This window comes from Diadema setosum, chromosome 15 (assembly GCF_964275005.1).
Source record: "Diadema setosum chromosome 15, eeDiaSeto1, whole genome shotgun sequence".
Taxonomy (NCBI): Eukaryota; Metazoa; Echinodermata; class Echinoidea; order Diadematoida; family Diadematidae; genus Diadema; species Diadema setosum.
In genome coordinates this window covers 37,946,423-37,962,832 of record NC_092699.1, presented here as the reverse complement: position 1 = coordinate 37,962,832, position 16,410 = coordinate 37,946,423, and the positions used below count along the sequence as shown (strand labels likewise).

At 38.1% G+C, this 16,410-nt stretch overlaps 1 protein-coding gene across 1 annotated transcript; it reads right to left on the bottom strand.

The window, feature by feature from the left end:
- Positions 1 to 7,062: 7,062 nt before the first annotated feature.
- On the bottom strand, positions 7,063 to 16,052 carry LOC140238914 (phospholipid scramblase 2-like). Its single transcript, XM_072318812.1, has 9 exons — positions 15,851 to 16,052; positions 14,495 to 14,633; positions 13,802 to 13,879; positions 12,053 to 12,129; positions 10,295 to 10,425; positions 9,416 to 9,536; positions 8,722 to 8,824; positions 8,367 to 8,425; positions 7,063 to 7,398 (listed from the first exon to the last, which is right to left on the bottom strand). The coding sequence occupies exons 1-9, from the start codon at positions 16,040 to 16,042 to the stop codon at positions 7,357 to 7,359; spliced, it is 942 nt and encodes a 313-aa protein (XP_072174913.1). The 5' UTR covers positions 16,043 to 16,052; the 3' UTR covers positions 7,063 to 7,356.
- Positions 16,053 to 16,410: the final 358 nt, after the last annotated feature.

Sequence of the window (16,410 nt, the reverse complement as noted above, 5' to 3'; positions counted from 1 at the left end):
AAACACCTTTTATTAGCTAATTTCACACGATTCCTGTTACAATGCGTATCCCCATTTGAAGCCATAAACAAATAACCTGTTCAATTTCTATACATAGAATCTTTGTCTAGAGCTGTCCCATATGGCATGCTAGATATCCGCCATACATGCCATATCTATCGCTTTTCAATTTTTGATCCACCTTCACGGTAAGCTGGTCATAAAAGAGTTCTTGTAAATACGACTCGTGTGGTGTTTTGTCTATCGATAGATTTTGCTGCGTGGGGTATACGAATACTGGTGAAGAACACAACACGGGGAAATTTGAGAAATAGTATACGATCCGTTCATATTATAATATTTGTTTGAATCCAAGTGCCATATTATTGCTGTATATATGGACAGAGGGACAGAAGAGCTGCACAAGTTTGTAAGACACACGGCAGCGCAATATAGAGAGATTAAAAAATATATATTCAATCGTCATGAAAAGCACGTATAAGAAATCCCTGGACTACTGACATGATAAATGTAAAGTTGAATGATATTCTCATTGTCTTTCAAGTTAAGCGGTCCTTCAATATAGGGCCTACAGGGAGATAATCATATTTGAAATCAGCTTTACATTTTCGCAAGTATTCTTAAGCTATTGTGAAATCAAGTATGCTATCCTTGTTATCCAACTGAGATGTTATTTAACGAAACTTTGAAATTCATAACTTTTGAAGGGATTACCTAGAATCCAATTTTATCGCACTTCATTATCAATGTGTTCTCTAATTTTACTGCATTCAATGAATCCCTATACATGTTTGAGTTAAAAATTCTCTTTAAGCGACAGTCTGCAGACAGGTTCCAGGCCGGCTGGTTACAATGACAGGCAGTGTGAAATTTTCACGCGGCATTAGTTTTAAAGAAGGCAAGTATCCTTTCAAACGTGCATCAAATAGTGGAGAATTCTTTATCGTGATGGTGAGAAAGCTCGCTAACGTGACCATTATTTGGAATTTGATCGAGAAAACACCGTGAACAAAGGTATACTGGGAACTTTGACTTACATGCACTGTGCGGTGAATTCTATGACCTTTGAACTCTTGTTTTGTAGTCTGCAGGAAGAAAATACAAAAGAGAAAATTCCACTTTTGAAAAAACTGATGTTTGCGTATCACAGGAACACAGGATAGCGCACCTGCCCTCAGCAGAGTATATAGATAAAGGTTTGATAATTGGCCTAATGGAGTTATTAGCTCTAGAATCTACAGTAGTATTTAATATTGAACTTTCTTATTTAGATGTGGAAGGCCTACATGCTGTGTTTGGTAAACATGCAGGAAAAACTGTCATGATGAAAATTTCAATCGATTGCACTGATTTTTATATTTGGCTGTGTGATTCGATCTCATCCATAAATGAAGTAGGCTTACCACATACAAATGAAACTCAACCAGAAAACAGTGATGAATATGTGCTTCTATATCTAGTGATACTTTACTTTTCCTTTACTTTTGGTGTGTCTCTGTGATCGAGTGACGGACACGAGTCTTGAGCATAAATAGGTTTAACCTTGATACGCACTAGAATGCAACGCACAGGGGAATCACACATATTGTGTGATTCCTTTCTGTGTTGTATGAGTACGTAACAAGGTTAAAATGCTTGCGATAACGTGATCACTTAACCCTTTGTGAGCTTTGAGTACAGTTTGGAACAAAAAACAAAACAAAAACACCCTATGGCGTTGCACACACTGTCAAAAGTCCCTGACACATAAGGGGGTAAGTAGCAATCATCATAATCAAAACACAACGCGAGGATGATGTTTCAACAAATTGTGATTGTGTTTTAGCAGGAAATTTTCTTACCCGGTATCTTATGCAGGTCTTCAGTTGAAGAGTACAGCACGCACCCAACTCTGACAGGCTGACGTTCAGTGCTATATGGATCGCGAGGAATTACGTAGGGCTAGCAACTAAAGATAAGTCCGAGCTTTTGCGTTGGGCCTTCTGTCGAGTAATTGTTAAAATCTGTGTCATTCACCCCCGTAACCAGGGCAGAGATGCTCAGACTACAAAGCAGCTCACCAGGCGTGAGATTATGCGTCTGAAACGCCGAGGGAGCGACGCATGGGGAAGGGTGTAGGAGGGTGTGTACGACTCATGGGAAGGGTGTTTGGGAGGGTGTGTACGCCCCTTCCATGCACGGTAATGAGATTTGGCTTTTTCAAGTTGCAAATCGTGCTATCTGCATAGGCCCTACTGAAATAAGTACGTGGATTATGGGGAAGGGGGAGGATCCCTTTGGAAAAAAAAAAGGGAAACGTGAATTCCAAAGCTCAAATGCAATTGAAGAGTACATCTCTTTTAGCAATGTTTAGTCTAGACTTCAAAATAGGCATAAATCCGCAAGGATCATTCTTCTTCTGAGAGGGGCTACACTGGATTCAAATTCTCTAAAAATGGAACGTTTGCTTGTGCAACTCTCAAATACTGAAACGAATAGAAATCATGAAATTCCAAACTGCGACATTATTTAATCCAAGACTTAAAATACATGATTAATTCAACTTTTCTTTATTGTTGAAGGACCTTTACTTAAATGCAAAGCAAATGCATGTTGACTTGTGTTGATGAATGATACACTCAACATCACGTATGTCAAGTCATTCATTTGGTCACATTTTGGTTTTATTTGGTTTGTCGCCAAATGAAGATCTAAATACGTGCCGGATATTTTTAATTTCACATTTAATCATAATTACCGAGGTTTTTCCTTGTAATATATTTTGAACGCACCCAGTGAATTCCTTCCAAATCAAGATTATGTCGATAACATAATTTGTTAATCACTGTGCTAAATAATGCTAGAGCACCATAATCATTGACAGAAGAAATTGGAATGCACCTTTTTCATCCTTTCATTTTATTCATTTCATTAATTTCATTTCCAACAAAATGCAATTACAGCATAACATTTACTTATAACGTTGTCATACAAGTCAAGCTAGGCAAAATTAACATAAAGAAAAATATTGTAAACGGAAATACAATTACATACTGTGACATATGCAAGTGTACCAAAACAAGGTTGTAAGAAATGGAGGGAACTGCTGAAAGGCAGCTGGGGCTTGTAGACAGTCCCTTAAGGAACTCTGACTGAACGAAGAAAACTCAAGCAAATTGTCCAAAAAAGCCAAGGAAAACGAAAAAAAGAGCATGCATGCGCCCACTTGCACACACACGCCGCACACACACACACACACACACACACGAGGTATAGTTCTCGCAGGGAAAAGGGAGCGAAGAAAAAAAAAAGAGTTCAAGGGTCAATACCACCAATGTAAGCCACAATTAATATTGGATGTTACTATTGTTGTAACGGGATGCATGATCCCCGTGTATGTGGGTCTTTGTTGTTCGTGATATTGGCGTAAAGCGTATCATTTACTTGGTGATAATGAACTATAGCGTTGAAATTTCATCAAGTCGTTTGATAATCATGATAATAGGTATGCCGTAGCTGCCACAGTTTGGGAGCATGAGAGTACCTTTCTCTTTAGCCAACGAGATCTGGGCTGCGGGGAAGAAGCGGATATTTTTACTTATTGTCTGTCATGTTTGTAGAGGACTTGTCGGCTTGTGGCAAGCTTACATGTTCTGCAGAAGTCCATAGAGGTATTCGGATACTGTTGCAACAATCACGAATCACAAGCGTTCTAACATCTAAAACCTTCGGTCATCGTACAACGTCTTTCATTAAACTGTCGTCTTGGCCATCTGATGAGTCTGTCTCCGACCTATTTTCCACAAATACGTCACTCATGTGAAACTTACACTCTAAAAACACAAATGTTGAATTAGCATTTAAAAAGGCCGAGGAGTGACAACATTTTAAAAGTGTTGGTTTTCCTGCTAGATTCAACATTTAAAATGTTATTTTAAAAGTTGGATGCAACACTTCAAAAAATGCTGTCACTCCTCGGCCCTTTTAAATGTTGATTCAACATTTGCGTTTTTAGAGTGTACCAATATCGGAGCGAAGCTGAGGCAAATGTTGTGTGACCTACTGCTGTGTGGCGCTGGCAATGACCGAATTCAGAAATGATTATTGGATGAAGTCATACTCGACTTCGACAAGGCTCTCTGCATTAATTGCCACCGCCATTTAGGAACAGCATGGTGATAGATGTGTGGCGCCCGTCTCACAACCAGCAAACAGCGACGCGCAAGCTGCAGGTAGCAAATGTGTGGGACCAAACCTGCTGGGACGTGATTGGCTCAAAGTTCTGCGACTGAACTAGCAAGAGGTGCATCTAGTCAATGCAGACGACCGTTTGTAAGAAAGGGGTGCTCCCAAGTACCACCCGGACACGTATTTACACCTGAACTGAATGCTAAAAGATGTTTAAGTTACATTGAGGCTGCACCACGAAAGTTTGCAAAGGCCCGAAAAGTGCCACTGTTTTGTCGTAAGCAAGTCGATTGTGATCTGGATTGACTGCAAGACAAAAATGAGAGGACCCGTACAGCACTCAAAATGGGAGGCAACGATTGCCCCATCAACAAATCGGATTATGAAATCTGAAATGGACACATTGTTTTCAATGTGGAATTGTTATTAGGGACTCGTACCTTTTTTAGTTATCGATGTAGATCACGAAATGGTTGAAGTGGTTCAGGATATTTCAAGTAGGATTTCTTCTAAACACACAATTTGATAGACGACAATAAAAAAAGTGATCTAAAAACAGATAAGAATGTTAATAGAAATAATGAAACAAAAACACAATTAAATGATATTTTACTTGAAGGAATTTAAATTAGAGTGATATTTATGAATAATTTACAAAGTACTTCGACACATCATTGACAAGACTGATGTTTCAAGAAGAGAACTTTATTACAAACCAATTTCAAGAGGATGAGATGCAATGTATATGCCATTGCATGAATACAGAATGCAAATGATATGTAGTTCAAGTGCACCTAAAGAAACGCAAATTATATTGTATATATATAATATATAATATCTAGAGACTTCGATTGTCTCTTTGAAAAAAAAAATAATGTCCAACCCTGAAAATACAAAATACAATTTATATTATCCTCATAAACAAAGGTGTGTGTGTGTGTGTGTGTGAGAGAGAGAGAGAGAGAGAGAGAGATTGTCTATTTTTTTTTGATACTCAGAAATATGCATATAGTCAGGGAGCAAGGACACTTGTTTCATTTAGTATGTAAAGCATATACGTATATGTTTTACAAAATAATTATAAACATCTCTGATTTCATCAGGGACAGAAAACATTTTATTTGAACATTACATACAGTACCTCAGTGTATGAATAGAATGATACAAAGTCATATATATCACCACATTCATATGTATATATACATATATTGTGTGTATATCTATACATATATATATATACAGTATATATCGTACATCCGTATATTGACAAACTGAAATAAGCATGTACAGTAAATGACATCTAATATAATATCAACAATAAGGTAAAATGTAGAATACATTGTGTAGTTTGAATGTATTTTGCAGGCCTTATTTCAAGATCTAACCACTGTAATGCGTGAATTGTTAGACTCTATTAAGTTACGTAACAGGGCCGGCAGAGCATTTTCAAAAGTGGGGGGGGGGGGGGGGGGGCCACTTCCGGGTTTGATGAGCTAACAGACAAAAAAAAAAAGGTCCTCAGCTCATGTCTCCCCCGTCCACTTCCGGGTTTTTTCTTCGGCTGACAAGCAAAAAAAAAAAAAAAGTCCTCAGCTGGTCTTTCTCCTCCCACTTCCGGTCTTCTTCAGCTGACAAGCAAAAAAGAAAAAAAAAAAAAGGGGGGGGGGGTCTTCAGCGCAAAAACATAACCTTACTACACTCACACTTCTACATCTCTACCTATTTCTTTTTAGTGCCACTTACTTACTTCCGGGTTACAAAAAGTGTGGGGGCCCAAAGTGATGACACCTTATGTATTCTTTTGTATGGTGCACAAAAAGTGTGGGGGCCCGAGCCCCCACGGCCCCCACGGTTCCGCCGGCCATGCGTAAGATTCTCTTAAAGAATGCAATTGAGTAATAGAGAGAGGAGAGGGAGAGAGAGAGACATAATATTGATAACATACATGCATGCAAATATATGTGACAGGGTGCGCTAGACATTCACAAAAGCTATTCTATGTGCGTTACTAGAGGCAATAAAAATATCTTTGCGATCGAACAACTTGCACAAAATTAACACAACGGACCATTTCGTGATGCAATAAGATCAATCATGACGATGTTGTCTACATTTACGTTGACTTACAACATCGTTTACTGTTATCAAGATTGCATACACAATCATTATCATTACAATTGATATAAAATACAAATGTGAGAGTTACATTTAAAAAAAAAGCTGATTATAATCGCCATTGATACAACTATCTTGGACAATATCATGTTTGTTTTGGTTTTTGCTTTGTCTGCTTTTTGTTCGATATTTTTAGGAATTTGTTTGAATAAGCCAGTTCGGGGTTAGCTCATGTACAGATGGGTACAAATGACCTTTCTTCTTTCTCAGTTGATTAGGCACTCCACTAGTCTTCAAGCAACAGAATACCTTAGCTTGCCCGACGTAACAATTCATGGAATTCATCAGTCATGTTCAAACAAAGGATGTACTAGCGTAGATCAGGTGATCAGAATGATCCATCTTGGCACTTTGGAAAACATCCATTTGTTTTGCATTGAATGTAATGACAATCTTCTTCTATTGCTATTGCCAAATACTGCTTTTGCTGCCAGGTGGATGTGATGGCAAGCACCACTTTAATACAAGGATTACTTGAATAATCATTACATCACAGATGCTTATCTCAGTGAATTTAAAAACCAACATGCTCTGCTGGTACAAATTACCTTTTTCTGCCCATGCTCAAAGTGGAACCCCGAACTGGCTTATTATATAGAGCTGACATCCGCCCATTGTCGGGCAGCTTATATACGTCATACAATAGTTTGACACGTGAATTGGTCTCCTTGGTATGTTAAGCATGTTCAGGCCACCATCTGCCATGGTCACGTGATGGTAATGGTGAGAAATTTAAAAACTCAGTAAACCTGAAACTGATTATTTCTTCCCGATGAATTCAGTAGTCAATTTATATCTGTACAACGAAATGTGTGTTATTTACAGCTCTCAATACTGAAATCAGGCGATATTTTAGTTGAGACCGTGTTCGACAGATGCTCACTTTCCAACTGTAAAGTCCAGTGCGAAAAACAGAAGAAACGGAAAGATTCTTGCTGCTGGTGAGGAAACATCTTCTAGGGAGTCATAAGAAATTGCGAAGTGTAGAATTTTCCTCCATGCTAGGATCCGGCTTTATTTTTTGCGATACTTCTTCCTCTCGTAATAAGCAAATTCCTGATTTAAAAAAAAAAATAGAGAATAATGAAATAAAGACATACAATAATTTATTGAACAAACACATCTTAGTAATTATACACTTTAGGAGACTGCATAATAGAAATGAGAACTGCCCGTGACATTTGGATAGAGGAGCGGAGGCGGATCCAATTACTCACTAAAATCGAGCTACCTGAAAAGAAATCCATCATCAAAACCAATTTTGCCTTCGGAAAGATATCAAAACCGTGTTTATTCTTCATATTCCTCTTTCTACCTCAGTTTCCTGAGAAGTTCATACACGAAGGGAGCGATGTTAAAAGCGAGATTTCGTCGTCTGGTGATGCTCCTTATTCCGAAGGTTCGTTACTCCGAAAACGAAATAAGGTTCGTAATTCCGAAGATTGGATAGTGCGGCAATGGAAGAAGGTTCGTTCATCACAAAGTATAAAAATGCGTATACTATCGAGTCTTCGAAATTACGAACCTTATTTCCTTTTCAGATTAACTGACTTTGGGAATGACGAATGGTATTTCATTTTCGGAATTACAAAGTTTCGGAACAATGAACCTTCGGAATACGGAACTGTAACTATCGTCGTCATAACCATATTAAATAAAGCAGACAAACTATACAAACACACACACACACACACAAATAGTATAAACTGGCAAATACGAGTTTGTGTGTCTGCCTTTCTCTGTGTGTGTATGTATGTGCGCGTGTATTTAAGCTGTATATATGAGACGTATCTATAGCCAAGATCGCCGCTTAAGTATCTATACACTGTTCTACCACACGCCAGAGGACTCATGCCATTATTTCTTTCCTATTACTCTTATAGGGTTCCCATTTTTCAACTTTGCTAAGTGAAAGCATTATGAGAAAGGAAAATGGAGCTCTATACAATGTACACTCAATGACTTGCCGAGGTTCAGTAGCTTAGCATTCATTCAAATCTTTGCGTTGGTACAACGATACTCACGATCAAAAACATGGCGGCCATCAATGTCGCCTTTGTCCTCACATCCAAATCTTGTGGAACTACAAAGGAGAGTAAAACAACAAATTTTGCACGTTTTCAGCAAATTTTCGTCAAATCATCTCGTCTGTCACTAGAACTGTGTTATGATCAATTGGAGCAATGCTCTTCAGCTTTAAATTGTTTCGCTCAAATCCATAAACGAGTAAACCTTTACTAGACAGCCATGATTTCTTTATAGTGATTCCCTGTTGCTTCCTTCATTAATTCGGTCTCATACAACAAAAACAAAAATAGAGAAGCTGATATCTCTTTGGACTATAGAAATGGTTAAGGTGAAGTCGGGTATCATACTCACAGGTCATGCTGAAGTTATCTGCTTTGGTATACATCTCTCGGACCCAGCCTCCCCACTGCTTGCTGATCGCACCGATGTTATTCTTCAAATCAGTCGTTTTCACCTTCAGAAAAGCGAATGTGGCATCAAGGTAGATTAAGAAATCAGATTGTTTTGTTTAAAGAAAGGAATTTGCCTAAAAAAGACACTTATCTTAAGATGAAAATACTGTTATTTACGTAATTGTTTAGCTCAAATCCGGTGCAATCAGACCAATTTTACGGACAACTTTGTCGTCATTCAAACGCCCGTTCATCCCAGGACAGAGGTATTATGAGCACGTCACAATGGTGAAGGACCAGACCTGAGTACGACGTCGCGTGACATCACATATCGTTTGATGTCAATCATTTTCATTGTTTCTTCACCTTCTCAAACGCTTTCCAGTTAAATTATTTAGGAGCAACATTGTATGTCTTTCAACCCGCCACAAATACATGTAGGTTCACGACAGCCATATCAGAAAATACTCATCGTTACATCTGTGTAATATCCTTTTGAGTGATTAGGAATTCAATTAACTTTCTTTATAATGTTTCTACGTGTGCTGACGTGTAATTAACGCAACTTACTGTGACGAAGAGAGAGATAGAGCTAGAGATAGATAGAGAGAGGGAGGGGGGGGGGGAGACAGAGAGGTGAGAAACTCCAATACCTCAAAGTTCACGTCGTCCGTACAACAGATGGCCTGACACGGGCAGCAGGGTCCGCGGACTTTGAGAACTGTGTTGCCCTGGTGATCGAGGATGTCCAGATGATCTTTCCACGCGCTGATGCTACATCCGGGTCAGATTGAAATAAAACATGAGATGCGATGATGCGACGAGCTTCTTGTTACTTTTCAAACTGAAGAACAACACGACTCCTAGATTTAGCGCTCACCTGAGCACTTTGCTGTCGTAACACTTTAACTGAGGCAAACTACTTCAAAAAAATCTTGAGATTTGGGGATTACTGCAGACGCCTTGGCAACACCCTCATAATTTGGGGCATTGGGAAACAACCTGAAGGGCCCTATGGATTAGCAAGGTCATGTGAACAAACTATTTTATATTCCCTCCCTGAATCGGTGATTACTGGCAAGATAAGTCAAAAGCTAATCCCTTGTTTTCCAGAAGAAGATTAAAGAAAAAAATCGGAAAATGTTCTAATTGGGAGTCTATGGGACAGCACCCTATAGGGCCACTACCACCAGTTGTATAAACTACAATCTCCTCTTCCACTGGTGGTTTTTGTCAAGCTTTGTCAAATTCCAGCCGCATTTTTAAGGAGATGAATACGAATAAAAGCAAACAAAACAAATGAATAATGAAAATATTATGTGAAAAACGGAATATGCAATACGCACTTCCTACAACGGACGCCAGACTATGCACGCTCACAATAAGTTACTTGAATCGGCTCTGGTGAGCTGGTGAGCTAGTGAGCTACAATTGTGTCAGGGTTGACAGTATTTCTCGTTTTGTGGTAAGGCTGCTATTTAGAATACCAATGAGTGTGGGTCTAAGTCGAAAGATCAAACTTAGGATCTCACGTCTGTCTGACTGAGCCGATCACTGTTCCCGGAGGTGATTCCACATCGATGGTATAGGCGCAGGGATTGAAGCAGGCGCAGCACGGCCAGCCGGCACAACACTTAAAAGGGCGAACTAACCGCATCACCTCCTGGTTGCCACAAAAGAAGAGAACATAGTAAGTTTGCAGTAATGACGATAACAATAGTCGCTATGGCGATGATTAATGATAAATGATGACGGTTGCAGTGATAGCTTTAATGATGTCGAATGGTGATGACGAGGATGATGGTTATGCTGATGGTGGTGATGATGATGATGGTGATGATGGTGGTGGTGGTGGTGGCGATGATGATGATGGTGGTGATGGTGATGGTGGTGATGGTGGTGGTGGTGGTGGTGATGGTGATGATGATGATGATGGTGGTGATGGTGGTGGTGATGATGATGGTGGTGGTGTTGGTGGTGGTGATGGTGGTGGTGGTGGTGATGATGATGATGGTCATAGCGTTGAGAATGTTGATTATGTTATCCATGATGATTTTGATGATGACGGTGCTCGAAACCATAGTGATAATGATGGTGATAATAATAATAATAAAAAAAAACCAGATGAGGATACGTGTATTTGTTGTGACTATAGGATGACAATGCTGATGTTAAAATGATGTTGGTGATGATAAAAATGTACAATGGCGCAAGCAGTTTTGCAGATAAAAACAACGATAATAATAGCGTTGGAAATAACGACTTAAAAAGAATACCTGGATGAATGAATCAGATTGTAAATAAACTTTTATAAAAATGGTATCGATAGATATAAAGACGTGAGGAATGTTAATTTGCTTTTTATGCAGATGTTTCATAAAAACAAAACTGATGCACAGTTTTGCGGGCTCTTTCACTCTAAGTTACATCATTACCTACTCTTGGATAAACATGCTTATAAAGATAACAAGCTTATGAACAGTGACAATTAAATGATGAACATTACAGATAGATGACCAAATAAAACGGACGTTCTGCGATAGACCGATGTTCGAATTTATGTCTGAAATTAATGATATGCATCACCGTGATTTTCAACATTTTCATTATCACTTTCATTTTCATTGCTATCACCTTAAATCTTAGCACAGCAAATTCAAGATCACATAATTTCCGTATATTCAAGTATTGCAGCATTAATCATGACCTGGGGATCAAAAGAAATGAACCAAAATAATATTCGTTTTGATAACTGTCGTTTGAGATGTCTGAGGTATTGCAGCTACCACAATATTGGAAAAATAGGAGTGAGTAAGTGTTTTTGTGCAATATTTGTTTTCATTTCTCTATGTGTATAATAATTACATCTGAAAATAATATAACATTTGTAATCATTTGCAAAGTGCAGGGTTATTGGAATTTAATTGGAAAGGCCTACACTTTGATCCCTTCGCTGTTTAAATGTTTCTGTTGCAAGATTCGGGGATGCTACGTGTTTGTTGACGGCGGATACGAAACAAGAAAATCCTGACATGACGAGTCCTTGATAGATATCAGTCTATTCAGTCTCAGCATGTATCACCATACACCCTTTGTCGGTTGATGATAGTTATTACATTGAATTGTGACAAAACAACGAACACAAGGGCTTGCTTTTGGGGGTATAGGGAGTATATGATTACCATTTTAGGTATCAGTGTTTTTGTGTGCATGGCGTGAGCTTAATTGGTGTATTTTAGTACAGTGCTTGTTTGTCTGCTGAAATTACTGGTTAAATAAAACGTATTTACCTGTTGTGCGAAGTCAACGAATTTGAGTGTGAATCCACGTTCTTTTCCACAGCAATTCCTATGGCACGGCTCAGACTCTACAATGAAAGAGAGGATTCAATGATGGAAAATACTAAACACACTGGATTGCGACAACTTTCTCGCCAAACAGACACATACAGTTATACAAGTAAATTAAATTCTATAGCAATTTACGAGCACATCTACAACGTATATTATATCATATTTGTATATGTATACAGGCCTATAGGGATAGGTTCTACTGGTATTAATGTCTATTCAGCAAATTTCAAGCGTTTATTGTGTGATTACGTCACCTCAAGGTGAGAAAGACTTCTTTCTTACATAATAAGATCTCTGTGTGTACGGGTTATCTGTTAACATAAGCTGTGTCGAAATGTGAATGTATTTACTTATCATTGCTCATAGCTTGATCACGCCCAGTAATACCGATTACGTGCAATGCAAATATGACAAACGCTATGACGTGTGAGGGTTCTTTTTTTCTGCCCATCACTCATTCCTTCAATATCTTTTATCATGTATTTTTCTCTCTTTTTGTTTTGTATCATCTTTTCTTGTTTCTCCTTTAATTTTTTCATCCATACCTTTCCAGACTGAGTCAACAAATGTTGCACATCGTTCATTCTAGTAGCGTATTTCAGTCAGTCTAACCACTTTTCATTATTTGTCGATCTCTCCCTCAGACTTTTATCCCAATCAGGTGACCACATCATGAGTCAAAATGAGCAAGTTAAATAGGAAATCCAGCCAAAATATGAGTTTGCTTGATAAAAAAAAGATGGTAAAATCTTACGAATTCACAGTAAGACTTTGACTGAAATCGGATGAAAAAATAAAGAAGTTAAGACATTTTGAGATTTTGCTAATTTCTGCAAAACAGTTCTTGTACAATGGATATAAAAATAATATACGAATGAGTGAGCTAACCATGTCATGTACCCTCACAATATTCCAATTGATCTTGTTAAAAAATGACGAAATTCAATGTTTCTGTCATTGAAATCTGAAACATGATGTTATTCCTCGTTGAATAACTTCAGAACAGTGATCAGTTAGATATACGAGGATTTGAGCCTCGGGCGATTGCATTTGAATGAAAAACTGGAAATTTCAAAATTTTATGTACAAACTATATGGTAAGTTGTAAGGAAATGACATGCTTACCTTGCCATTTGCATATTCATATTGACTGTTCAAGAATTGTCCCCCCCCCAAAAAAAAAAAAAAAAAAAAAAGATAGCGAAACTTCAAAATGTCATAACTTCCTTATTTTTCATCCGATTTCGATTAAAATTATACCGTTGATCTCGTAATATTTTACTCTTTCTTATCAGACTAACTTATATTTGGACTGGATTTCCCCTTTAAGGATAAAAGGCCTCCTTATGACAATATTTGAGAAAGAGACGGGCTCACATCAACATCAGGACTGCTGTAAGTAACATCCTGTCCATTGCTTGTACTACCAAGTTAGATGATGTATGTTATTTTGATAATGTTCCATATAGATTGGAAGATTATAACTTTAAATCGGCATGGACACTATTTTCTATTTCTACAGAAAATCAAAGATATTTTCTATCTGCAGCTGCACGATCTGTTAACTTTGAGCTATGCGTCAGACACTCTATGGTATTCTGATGGATTATCACATCGAAAAAAAAAGCCCAGTAAAACCTTACAAAACAGTTTATCCATTGGAAGTTAAACACTGTGTGATCTTACCTTCAAAAGCGTAGTATATCTGTTGTCCCATTGAGTTTTTGATGACGTACTTATTCTCCATCTCAAATGGTGTCACGACTGCGGTGGAAAAAGGTGATGCAGGACATCATTTTGCTTTATTACCGTTTAACGTGAGTTTAAAAATCATGAGATATACATGCATTTCTAATAACCAACAAAACTCGCATTTCGACGCTATTCATGCCACATGCGAGATTTACGTACAGTCTGACAGCTCTTGAAGAAAAAAAAAAAGAAAATAGCAACCTTCGTTAATTGTCTCTGTCAACTGTCTGCGAATGGAGTTGATAGTTTCTCTAAAGTATCAGTGTAATATCTCTTCAGACGGCCTTCTAGTTTCCAGTCGTAGAGATCATTTTAAATTAAATAATCATCTATTACTACCTTTGAATTATCAAGATACGCATCTTTTGAGGTCCTATTTCCATGATTTCTCAGCGGGTTTTTTGTTTTGTATTTTTTTTTTACATCATGTCATTTGACTGAATCAGGACCATGCAAGCACTTGATATGTAGACTGTATTGCTATTTAGATAGAATATCCTTAAGTACAAATGATATCTGTTTGATATTCAGAAAAACATGAAAATGAATTTCATGAATTTAAATAACATGAAAATGGTACGATAGACTTGTGATTTGAACAGAATGCCTATACGAGAAACGTCTTACGTTCAAATAGCTCGACGACCTGGTGTACGAGAACCTGATCGACGAGGGCAAGATATTCGAGACCAGGGGGACAGCCGGTGACCCCACCTGGCCTATCCATCCACTCCACAGGGGGTGCTGGCGGCCCCATACTGACCGTCTATCCAATTTGTCAAATTTAGCAGAAAGAATTACGGAAGGAGGGGAGAAAAGATAAGATATAGCAGGGCTCGACACTAACGGTGGCCCGGTGGCCCGGGGCCACCAAAAACGCACGTCGGGCCACGAAAATTTCAGAAATGAAGAATTTGGTGGCCCGATCGGGCCACCAAAAAAAGTCGGATGTTTGCCTTTGGGCCACCAAAAATAAAAGTTAGTGTGGAGCCCTGGATATAGATATTGGCAAACTCGATATAAGACCATGAGTTTGTAAGTGGTGACGAGAATTAAGTACAAAAGTAAGCATGGTAAGACAAGAGTGAGCTTTGGCAAAGTGTTGACAAGATGAATACTAATAGTCTGCAAGAGACGTCTTTTTTAACTTGCCAGGTCATATAAAGTTTTATATGGTTTATATAGCAGAGAGATAATTCGACGGCTCACAGTGAAAGTCAGTTTGCTCAGTAGGAATTCTAATTATTCGTCTTCTCATCGTATAATCCTTTTTATTCACCCAAATGCTCAGTGATAATTATGCTTTCATAAACCATGTCGCCTTCTGGTCTGGAATTGACACTGACACTAAACTGACTGTTTGTATCCCAAAATTCGAGTCGTCACACGTGACTCACACCTCCTACTCGTATTATTCTTGGTCGCTCATTTCTTTTCACTGACTGCAAAACAATATCAACAATGACAATATCAACGATAATAATAATGATAATGATAATAGTAATAATAGTAATAATGATAATAATAATAATAATAATAATAATAATAATAATAATAATAATAATAATGATAATAATGATAATAATGATAGTAATAGTAATGATAATACCTGTATAATCATTTAAAGCCGTCTGAATGAATATCTCCTTACTTTGTGATCGGTCAGTCTTTGTCTTGAATTATGTAGGTAGGGACAGAGCAGATAACAATTCAGTTGGCAAAAATATTTATTTTCTAACATGGAATGTGCAGAAAGATAGAGGTTGAAAGATAGCAGTATTTTCTTCGTTTTATTAAGACACGTGACCATGATCTATTTTCACTGATGAAGATTGATCTATTACATCCGATCCATTATGTGCCTTACAGTATCGAGAGGGGATAGTTTCAAAATGATACAGCTTTTGTACACAGATACTGAGTATATGGTACGCTGTATTACAATTTGTAATCTTTCTGAGCCTAATTAGTTACTTCCCATACCTGAGGGACATTGGAGGAGTATTTGTGCGTCATGTTAGCAGCTCCTGGCCCCGAGGTTGGCATCTGGACTGTCTCTGTCGTGCCAGCGAGCTGGATTTCGATCCATGGCTGCGATGTAGCGGTCGGTGCTTGATCCACCGGGGGTGGCATCGGGGCTTTCTCACTTTCTCCTTCCCTTTGTTCTAATTCCATACTGCTCTTGTGGTCTATTCAATGAAATTATGCATATATTCCTTGATCCTTGGGAAATATTGAAGCCTATTCATTTTGTTGACTTTTCGTTATTCTGAAGGTTCGTTAATCCGGAGGTGAAAACAGATTCGTTATTTCGAAGGTTCGCTATTCCGAAAGAAAAACAAGGTCTGAAATTCCGAAGGTTTCGCTGGTACGCACCTTTTCCTTTCATTTTTGGATTAACGAACCTTCGAATAGCGAAGGTCGCCCTTATCTCTTACCTTGGTACTGACACGTAAATATAAACAAATGAAAAAAAAACCCGAGCAGTTATGTACGATTGCATAGAAGGTTCACCGCTATACTAAGTTTGTGTCACCTATACC

Excerpts from the sequence above, each read along its gene's own strand:
- LOC140238914 (XM_072318812.1), bottom strand. The coding sequence starts at position 16,042 with ATGGAATTAGAACAAAGGGAAGGAGAAAGTGAGAAAGCCCCGATGCCA. Across the intron at positions 10,426-12,052 it reads TCGTTGACTTCGCACAACAG|GAGGTGATGCGGTTAGTTCG; the intron begins GTAAATACGTTT and ends TGTGGCAACCAG. Across the intron at positions 8,825-9,415 it reads CGGACGACGTGAACTTTGAG|GTGAAAACGACTGATTTGAA; the intron begins GTATTGGAGTTT and ends GCTTTTCTGAAG.